Source organism: Panthera uncia, chromosome B1 (assembly GCF_023721935.1).
Source record: "Panthera uncia isolate 11264 chromosome B1, Puncia_PCG_1.0, whole genome shotgun sequence".
In the NCBI taxonomy this organism is placed as follows: Eukaryota; Metazoa; Chordata; class Mammalia; order Carnivora; family Felidae; genus Panthera; species Panthera uncia.
The window spans coordinates 152,118,751-152,129,255 of record NC_064811.1 but is presented as its reverse complement, the minus strand read 5'-3'; the positions used below and the strand labels follow the sequence as shown (position 1 = coordinate 152,129,255).

Sequence of the window (10,505 nt, the reverse complement as noted above, 5' to 3'; positions counted from 1 at the left end):
CGCAGGCACGCACATCATAAGGCAGGGATCCCTATGAGCACGTAGGCACAGCCCTCTCCTCTGGGGAGTCCACTCTAGGGTTATGGAATTTCAGGGCCAAGCACCGATCCCTAACGTGTGTGTGTGTGTGTGTGTGTGTGTGTGTGTGTGTGTGTGTGTGTGAGAGAGAGAGAGAGAGAGAGAGAGAGAGAAGAGTGGAGGCGGGAGAAGAAGGGAGCACAAGACAGACTAGGAAATTTTAAAAACACGCCAAAAAACAAAAACAAAAACTACAGAATGTCTGCTGCTGGACCCTTCCAGGAACGCAGCGGCCTTGGCACCTTCGCGGCAGTCCCCTCCTTCCGCCCACTCCTGCTCCAGACGCTCGAAAATCCGGCTCCGCGTTTTCCCTCTCTCTCTCCCGCCCTTCGGGTTAAAGCTCCCCCGCCAGGAGTAAACAAGCAGCCCAAATAGGCAGCCAGTAGGACTGGCCCCTTCTCCTCGTTTCCTGCGCCAGCCCCAGCAACAGGCCCCGCCCCTCACGACAGGCCCCACCCCGCGCCTTCCAAGTCGCCCGCCTTCCCCTTGGCGGCGTCCGCCGGCTCTGGCCGTGTCCCGGCCCTGTGCCCAGTGTTCGGCCCCGTGCCCAGTCCCTGGTCCGCCCCCGGAGCTTCCTCCCTCGGGACCCCGCGGCCCGCCCGAGCGCCCCCGGCCCGCGCCGAGGGAGGGTGCGTGGCGCACACGTGACACGTGCTGTGGGCGGAGCCTGCGCCGGCAGAGACGCCGGCGGAGGTGGCCCGGGGGAGGGCGGGCGCGGGCCTCGCCTAGCTCTCGCCCCGGAGCTCGCGTAGGCCTCGGTCGGCCCGCCCGCCCCGCCCCTCCTCTGGCCCGGCCGAGGCCCTGCTCTGGCTCCTCGCCCGGCGAGCGCTGCGCTAGGCCTCCCGTTGACTTTGCCACTGTTACGGCGCCTCCTCATGCACCCTCCGCGCGCAGCGCGGCTTAGGGGCTCGCCCTCAACTCTTCCCCCAAGTCCCTACCCGGCAAAGCCTCTTTCCTTAAGTTTCTTGCCTGGGGTCCACAGACCCTGTATAATCACACCCCCACCCCCAACCCCCGCTGCATAAACACACCGCCTTCCTGCCTCCACCCATAGAGACGTCTTTCTGCACACACAGACCTTATATTGTACGGTCTTCTTCCCACACTTCTCCATTACCAACTCCGTAACCGGATTGTTGAAGGGGCCAGGGAGCTCACCTGGTGCAACTCCCTTCCCTTTCTGTCACTTTTAAGTTGGGGGAAACTTGAGGTTCAGCAAGGTGGAAATATTTTCTAGATTGGAACTAAGACCGGAGCTCAGACCTCCTATTGCCAGGGCCTTCTTTGTAGCCTGATCTTTCCTGCAATTCAGAGTCAGACTGACTACCCTGAAACCGGTAACTCCAGTCTTGATTACCCAGTTTGCACCTTCCAGATCCCACCACACACCAGGGAAAATGTATCTGCCTGTTACCTTCTGTCTGTCTCAGGGTAGCTCCAGGAAATAATCGTAGTTGACAGAAAAGAAAGCTTTTACCGGGTACTGCAGAAGAGGCGGTTTTATATCTAGAGGTTGGGACAGCGGACTGTGCAGCCAGGCAGCCTGAATTCCAGTTCTAGCTTCTCTACCTACTAGCTATCTGGGCAGTTATTTGACGTCTCTCGGCCTTGGGTTCCTCATTCATAAATCGAGAATAATGTTGTGAGGTTTAAATGAGTTAATATAGGTATAGTGTTCAGGAAAGCATTTGGCATATAACAAACTCATCAAAGAAATAACTCTGGGCTGTCCACTATGCTGGTTTTCTTAGTGTTCTTCCTGATGTTTTATGTTCTTCCTCTTCCCTGAAGCCTCCCACTCTATATTGCAGCCAGATTTTAATCTATTAGGTCAGGCCCAGCTTTAGAGGACTGCCTTCAGGTTCCAGCAGACAGTTATGGAAGGGCAGAGGGCAGGGTAGCCACGTTGACTGGGGCATCCCCAAGTTGAGAGCTGCACAGCTGACTTGTAAGCTGAGGGGAACAGGATGTGTGGCATAGTGAGGACAGAAGTAGGGAGCTTCTGAGCTCTGCATTCGTGAGGTGAGCATGGGAGGGGCTGGCGCTGTCAGCCACGGAGCCCAACAGTGCAGAGAGGAGACAAAGGCAACCACCAGGCAGAATGTCAGACAGATAATCAACCAGTTCCTGACCTTTTCGCTTCTGACCCTCATTCAGTAAATTCTACAAGTGACTATGTGTATCTAGTCCTCCCTTGTGAGTTCCTTAAGAGCAAGCCCTGTATTGTGTTCCCCTTTATTTATCCTTTAGCCAGTGTTTTGGCAATCAGTGATCAACAAATGTTTGAGTGTTTTTCAAGTGAAATTATATATACATGTCATGGAGCTGGGCCCTGTGGAGAGGGCCCTGATTTTAGGAAAGGAATCTCAGAGTTTGCCTATCCAACCCCCTCACTTCTGAGTTAAAGGAAGCTGTTTGCCTGGGGTTATACAGCAAGTTGCCAACAGAAGCCAAGTCTCTGCTTCAGTCTGATGTTATTTCCATGACACTGCATTGAACTTACAGTGCAATTGGAAGGAAAAACAAACTCCCTAAAAGCTGTAGAACAAAGTAAGGCAGTGTGTGGTTAAGATATGAGGCATGGTACAAATGGGCAGAAAGGTAGGAGTTGACAGGACTAGCGTCCCCAAGGGCTGGGATCCGTCAGAAAATACTGCAAGAGACAGAACTGGTCCTGAAGGACTGGTGGGATTCAGGACAGTAGAAGAGAGAGAGAATTCCTGGTGGGGGAAGTGGCTTTCCACTGAGGCCACGGTGGATATTTAAAGGTTGAGGAAACCAGTTGGGTTAGAAGAGAGGTTTGGGTTGGATCATAGTGGGAGAAAATGGTAGGTTAAGGTGAGGCCAGATTTAGGAAAATTTCAGATACCAGCGTAAGGAGTTTTGACCTTAGTCTGTGGATAACGGGGAACCCCTGAAAGTAGGCCCTGAGCTAGGCACTGAACCAAGACAAGACACCAGGCAAGCATCTGCCAACTTGGTCTGATTTGCATCTTTTGTAGACAGTTGCTTGCCATATATGTGCATTTACTTAATTTACCCACACATGAAGGAAACTCTACCAACTAGCTTGTGTGTATTTATTTAGTCTCCAAATACACATATCTGTGTGGGAGCAGAGGAAGGAGTGGGAGATTAACAGAGTTTGTGTGCCTGCTGTAAGACCAGGCACTTTCATCAGTGATAGCTTATTTAATCCTCCCAGTCTGGTGGGGTGTGGGTCCTGCTGCTCCAGTAACACCCAGAGATGGTAAGTAACTTTTCCAGATCTCAGAACTAGGAAGCCATGGGGCCAGAATTCAAACTCAGCTTTGACACCAAAGCTCTCTCCAGTCCCCTGTCACAAATTTCCAGTGAGAGGATACAGGAATTATGTTCCTACTCTCAGGTTCCTTCTTGGGGACGGGGGTGGGTGTCAAGTGTGGAGATAACCCAGCTAGGCTTACATTTCTAGCAGTATTTTCACATCCCTGGTTTTCTATGCTTATCTTTAGGGAAAGAAAATTCCTATTTTGTGTCTTTAGAGGCAGATAAAGCTGGGTTTGAATTCCATTTCCACCACTTACCAGCTGGCGGCCAAGTGGACTTTCTGTGAAGCCAATGAACCTTAAGCTTCAGGAACCCCTTACATGAATAGGCCCCTGGCAAGCCCTCTACCCAAATTTGAAACTAATTGTGCATTGTGGTACTTAAAGAGGGCAAGTGCAAAGCTCCAACAATTGTATGACTTCAGGCCCATAAAACCTGGCTCTGCCCTACTGGATGATCTGTGTCAATTTACTTTCTGAGACTCAGTTTCCTCATCTGAATAAAATCACCTAGACTCTGCCTCTACCAGCTGAACATCCAATTGACACACACTACTAAAAAAGCTGATCTCACCCAGCCTATGCCTAAGGGAAAGGTTCACGGAGACCCTAGGCCAAAGGAAACACCTAATGGGTCCATTTGTTAAGCAGTTAGATCCAAACAATTTAGTGGTTGTTTCCAAAAATAATACACATAAATGGAAAGAACTAGATGTTTATATTTTATTTTTAAATAACAATTTCTTTTTTAAGGCGATTTTATTAATTTTTTTAAATGTTTATTTTTTGAGAGAGAGAGACAGAGGGCTAGTGGGGGAGGAGCACAGAGAAAGGGAGACACAGAATCTGCAGCAGGCTCCAGGCGCCGGGCTGTCAGCACAGAGCATGACTCGGGGCTTGAACTCAGGAACCATGAGATCATGACCTGAGCCGAAGTCGGTCGCTTAACCGACTGAGCCACCCAGGCACCCCGACTATAATTACTTTGTAATGAAATTTGTGCACCTGTGAAGAACTGTACAACTCAAACCTTGGAATCAGATTGCATATAACCACCCTCAGTTCCTTTTCCCCATCAATTTTCTTTGGAACACAGCATCCACTCAAAACCCAACTCTATAAAGGTAGGATGTTGTCAAAAGAAATGTCATGCAATCTAATGTTGAAACTGTGGATTTCCTTTAAGTAACAGTTTATACAGTTTGCGACAGATGTCAGGTATCACCATCTTTCCTTCAAAAACGTAAAATATTCCGAGGCACCCCTGTGAATTTTCTCTGTCCCTAGGGTGCCTCTGCTCACAATTTGAGTATCATCCATTAAGGACCATTAAGGAATAGAGACTATTCCAGGAAGTAACCAGAAGGCATCAGAGTTCCCTCTGGCAGAATAGAAGAGGGGGAACCACCTTTACCCTCCACAATCTGCCACAGTGTTACTATTCAGTTCTCCACAGGAAATCTTCCTGAAGTCTCTCTTCCTAAGAGTTCTCTCCACTCTCTGTTGTGGCTATTTACAAAATATCAACAAAGCAAGGAAAGATATGGGTGGGGAGGCCTGGGCTCTAAGACAACATCTTAACCATAACCTCCTCTTTCCAAAGTCTCCCGAAGCTTTAACCATGTATGAATCTATGAATCCACCTTCAACTTTCTCCTAAGATGCCAAAGTTTTTAATTAACTTAATTTTAAGTTGGTCTCATAAGGGTGGGAAGGAAAGAAATGTTTCTTTTATTGTATACATTTGGCAGGTTAGGAAGATGGGAAATGTGCCACCTTTAAATCAAATGAAAATCTATTCTCACATGAGGCAAATTTCCAAAAGGAGAGAGCAAAGAACAACCAAAAGCTCTGTACTGGGGGGCTCTGGGATGATGGAAACTTTTTTTGATCTGAATGCAAATAACCGTGTTCAGTTTGGGAAAATTCATCACTTTTGATATCTGCATCTCTCTGTATATGTACAAAGAGGGAGGAAAGCAAATTGCAAAATTAAAATAATATATAAATTACATAAAAATACAACACAAAGAATAATATTTTAAAAATCTGACAATGAATTAGAAAGGTGTGAATGTGCTATATGTTTGCGGTAATGTTATAAAATAAATTTTAGGGGTGCCTGGATGGCTCATTCAGTTAAGCATCCTACTTTGGCTCAGGTCATGATCTCGTGGCTCATGAGTTCGAGCCCCGCATTGGGCTCTGTGCTGACAGCTCAGAGCCTGGAGCCTGCTTCGGATTCTGTGTGTGTCTCTCTCTGCCCCCACCCCCCTTGTTCTCACTCTCTTTCTCTCAAAAATAAGTAAACTTAAAAAAAAATTAAGATAAAATAAAAATAAAAAAATAAAATAAATTTTAAATCGTTTGAAAAACAAAATAAAGCTCTCTATCCAGCTTTAAGGAAACTTTAAGTGTTGGGCCAGGAGGAGGGAGGATTTTTTCTTCTGCATGACCTAGCAGGATTTTTTAAAGGTTTTCCTTTATACCTGTTCTCCCTTTTACACTACTGAGGGTCAGATACTTAGCTGAGGCAGACCAATAAAAAAGACAGTTTATCAGGATGTCTTATGGAGTTAACACAGGAAAAATCCACATTGCTCACTAATTCAGGATTGGCTAAGCAATCATCCTAAGGAGCCAAGAGACAGAGGCCTCTGCTCTTTCTAAGGGCATTGGTGGGATACCTACTCTTATCTGTGAGGCTAGCTCCTGCAGCCAAGGAAACAGCCAGGGACCAGAGACTGAAGGAAAGAGCACTGGACGTCTGTAACCTGAGCACCTCTTCTGTAAAATGATAGCTAGGTAATGAATGGATAGTCTCTTCTAGATTGAAAATGCAATCATTTTGTGATCTAGCGATACTGAGAGAATAGTCTTAAGGAAACCTGAAAGGAGAAGTAAATAGCAAACCCACCCTGGAAAGAATAGTTGGTAAAAAAGTCTTCAAAATTATCACAAGGCCAGTGACCCAGATGGGAGATGCCAGGCAAACACATGAATATTACCGACTTCCAAGATAAGGGCAAAGGGGCGCCTGAGTGCCTCAGTCGGTTAAGTGTCTGACTCTCGATCTCAGCTCAGGTCATGATCTCGTGGTTAGTGGGTTCAAGCTCCATGTCGTGCTCTGTGTTGACAGCTCAGAGCCTGGAGCCTGCTTCAGAATCTGTGTCTCTCTCTCCCTCTGCCCCTCCCCTGCTGCGCTCTCTCTCTCTCTCTCTCTCAAAAATAAATAAACATTACAAAAAAAGTTTCAAAGATAAGGGCAAAACAAGAGGCTCTGGGTGCAGCAGCAGGAGCAAGCTGAATTTATGGGGCTGGGGAAGCAGGCCAGCTCAACAGATAGAATATGGTAAAACCACATGATGAAAAATTTGCAGCCAAATAGAAGTAAACATGAAAAGTGGTTGCTGCTGCTATGTTTTGATCCCATCAGTGCTATGCTGTGATTGAGTAGGTATAGCACACAAGGGTGTAAAATTCGTGAGAAGTGTATGTCCTATTCAGGTCACACTCTCTGCAGGTGCAAAGTGGGAGAAGAGAAAGAAAGCAACGTGCTATAAGTTACAGAGTATCAAGGAATCAGAAAGCCACTCTGAGCTGCAGTTTCCTCATCTATAAAATGAGGGTCATAATACTACCTTCCTCACGGGGTGGCTGTGACCTGTTATAACACTCAGAGCAAGCTAGGGCTCAATAGAATAGCTATTATTATTCATTATTATAATGCAATGCCGAAGCTCCAGAAAGCTGCACAGTCCCTTCAGCCACTGATTTGGAGAATAAATCTTCCAGGACCATGACTTGCCAAAGTGTCCTGAGTGGGGAGAGTTTTCCAGAGGGTTCTTCCCCCTCCCCCCATGGCATTTTGCATTTACCTTTATTATAGCATTTGTCCATTTAAATTTTTAATTTTAATTTTTAATTTTAATTTTAATTTTTTGTGAGATAAGCCTGAGTGAGGTCATTTGTATGCAGAATGTTGCTTCTTTACCCTCCAATTTATTTTATTCTGGAAGGTCCAAGTTATATGGGACCTTTTTTGTATTGAAATATATATTGTGGAAGTTTAAAGTGTAAATGTTGATTTGATACATCTATAGATTACAATATGATTACTATTGTAGCATTAGCTAGCACCTCTATCGTGTCACCAAATGATCATTTGTTTTTTGTGGTAGGAATAATTAATATTTACTATCTTAGCAAGTTCGATGTCTCTAATACAGTATTATTGTCTATAATTACTATATTGAGCATTAGATCTCCAGGATTTATTTATCTACTAGTTTGTACTTTTGTTAAAAGTTTATTTATTTTGGGAAAGAGAGCATAAGCAGGGGAAGGGGCAAAGAGAGGGAGAGAGACAGAGAATCCCAAGCAGGCTCTGCATCGTTAGCATGGAGCCCAAAGTGGGGTTCAAACTCATGAACTGTGAGATCATGACTTGAGCCAAAGTCAGACACTTAATTGACTGAGCCACCCAAGCACCCCAGTTTGTACTCTTAAACAACATTTCTTCTACTACCCTACTTCCCCAGCCCTTGGTAACTGCCATTTTACTCTCTCTTTTTATGAGTTTGGCTTTTTTTAGATTCCATATGTAAGTGGTACCATATGATATTTGTCTTTCTCTGTCTGACTTACCTTAACTTAGTTTAATGTCCTCAAGGTTCATCCAGTGTTGCAAATGGCAGGATTTCCTTCTTTCTCATGACTGAATAATATTCCATGGGGTGTGTGTGTGTGTGTGTGTGTGTGTTTACAAACACACCACATCTTCTTTCTCCATTGATTGACACTTAGGTTGTTTCTCCAGGGGATTCTTTCTTTTTTTAATGTTTATTTATTTATTCTGACAGAGAGAGAGAGAGAGAGAGAGAGAGAGAGAGAGAGAGAGCATGCATGCACGAGTGGGGGATGGGCAGAGAGAGAGGGAGAGAGAGAGAGAAACCCCAGCAGGCTCTGTGCTGTGAGCACCGGGCTCAATCTCACAAACTGTGAGATCATGACCTGTGAACTCAAGAGTCAGACACCCAACTGACTGAGCCACCCAGGCGCCCATTCCGGGGATTCTTAGTAGGAATAATTATTTAATACCTAAGCTTTGACTTCTTGTTGACACCCCCCACCCTGGGAGCCACTGCATCTATAAGCAGGCTGAAGCTCCTGAGGAAAATATTGAAGGAGGCTCACCTGGAGGTAGGGAAGGCCAGGGTTCTAGAAGAGAGATTTCCGACTGATTCCTTTGCCATCTTTAAGATATTGATTGGGTGGTATTGTTTTTAAGCTTTAGGGGAATAGAAAATGATGGGGAGACTGAAAAGCAAGAACTGGCCAAAGTCCCCAATAGTTTGAATGTCTGAATCCAAAAGGCTCTGAATTTTTCTTTACATTTTTCATGAGAGGAGGAAGGTAGATTAGAGGCTTGGTGCCTAGGAGAGATGGGGATACCCATTCAAGGCCTGGTGTCTTTCACTGATCGCTGTTCATAGGTATAGTAAGACTGGCCATTCACTCAGAGAGACTGGAAATATTAAGGCACACATTGTGGAGAACAATTGAATATGAAGAATCAAGAATTTTACAAATATGTTATCTTTTGGACCTTTAAAGAATGAAAATGGTTACATTTTGGAATAGCTATACAATGTTAGTATAGAACCATTAAAAATGACATGCGCAAGAAAATGAGAAATGTTTAAACACAAAAGATAATTTGCACAGAATTAGCAATTGTGTGTGTGCGTGTGTGTACCAACATGCGAAGGATTGTCCCAATATGTAAAGTGTTTGCTTGCGGGTAGTGGAATTGTGGGTGCTCTTCTTTGGTCTAATTGTTTACACTTTTCTGTATTTGCCACAGTTTATACAGTAAGCACATACTACTTTGATTACTTGGTGGCAGACGGAGGCTGAAACCGACCTCAAATCTCCTCAGTTTCCTTCCCAATTCTTTGAATCAGGTTTATTTCCTGGGAGGCCCCTCTGAAAAGTTTTGAAGGTTACGCGGGGCCCTCCGGGGACGGCGGTGTCTGGCTCGGGCGGGTTTCTGCGCGTCCCTTCCCCCACCGCGAGTGCAGATGGGGCTGTGCGGCCAGAGCGGTTCCGTGTCCTCAGTCCTCCGAGGAGCGGGGCACCGGACGCCCCGTTGCAGCGCGCGGCGAATCCTGGAGAGGCTGCGTGTGGGCTCGTCGGCCCTCCACCCCGCGCGCCGCCGGGCCCGGCCCAGGAGCGGAGGCCACACGCGCCCCCCGCCCCGTCTTCTCCCCGGGCCCAGCGCCTAACCCTGGCCGCGGCGGGCGGAAGCGCCCGAGCCCGGGAGGGAGAGCGAGGCCCCTCCCCGCCAGCTCAGCCTCAGGGCGCGCGAGGCCGGGAGGGCGGCGGCGCGGACGTGCCCGGGCCCACGGAGGCCTCCCGGCACCACCCCCGGGGCGCGCGGCTTGCTCCCTCCGGGCCCAGCCCCGCGGGGGCACGCAGGGAGGGACGCGGAGGAGGTCGGGACCCGGCCCGCAGCCCGGACGCTCGGCCTTCTGGCTCTTTGGGCCCCTTTGTCCCGCAGTCGTGCTCGGCTGGCGGATCGGAATCGCTTCCCTAGCGGTGCGCGCGCGTTAGCGTCGGTGTGGGCTAGCCCGGGAGGCTGAGGGCTGGCGTTGGCGCTTGGCGTCCTTCTTCGCCTGGGCTGTCTCTCGACCAGTTTCCTCCAGTTCTGCCGCAGTTCTTCCCAAGGTTAAGTCTGCCGCACCAAAGGCCTTGAACCTGTCTTTCTCTTCTGTAAATCTGCCTTACCTCACCAGCTTTGGTAAACTCGTTACCATCCACTACCCTCTGCCAACACACGTGCCCAAGGCGAAATGAAATTTTACCTCTACTTTGCCATTGGGACACAAGATAGTGCCCTCTCACTGCCATCAACAAACATTCCCAAAGAAAAAGAGAGTTTACACTTGCCCCCTCACCCCAGAATCAGCTACATAATTTGCAGGGTCTAGGGCCAAATGAAAACTCTGGACCTCTTGCCAAAATGTTGAGAACTTCAAGAGCACTAAACCAAGGCAGAAACTATACATACATTACATTACATTACATTACATTACATTACATTACATTACATTACAT

The 10,505-nt window shown here is 47.3% G+C and overlaps 1 protein-coding gene across 1 annotated transcript; it reads left to right on the top strand.

Moving 5' to 3' along the window:
- The first annotated feature begins 276 nt into the window (after positions 1–276).
- Positions 277–982, top strand: LOC125922476 (translation initiation factor IF-2-like). Its single transcript, XM_049630072.1, has 2 exons — positions 277–375; positions 497–982. The coding sequence occupies exons 1-2, from the start codon at positions 277–279 to the stop codon at positions 980–982; spliced, it is 585 nt and encodes a 194-aa protein (XP_049486029.1).
- The last annotated feature ends 9,523 nt before the right edge of the window (positions 983–10,505 follow it).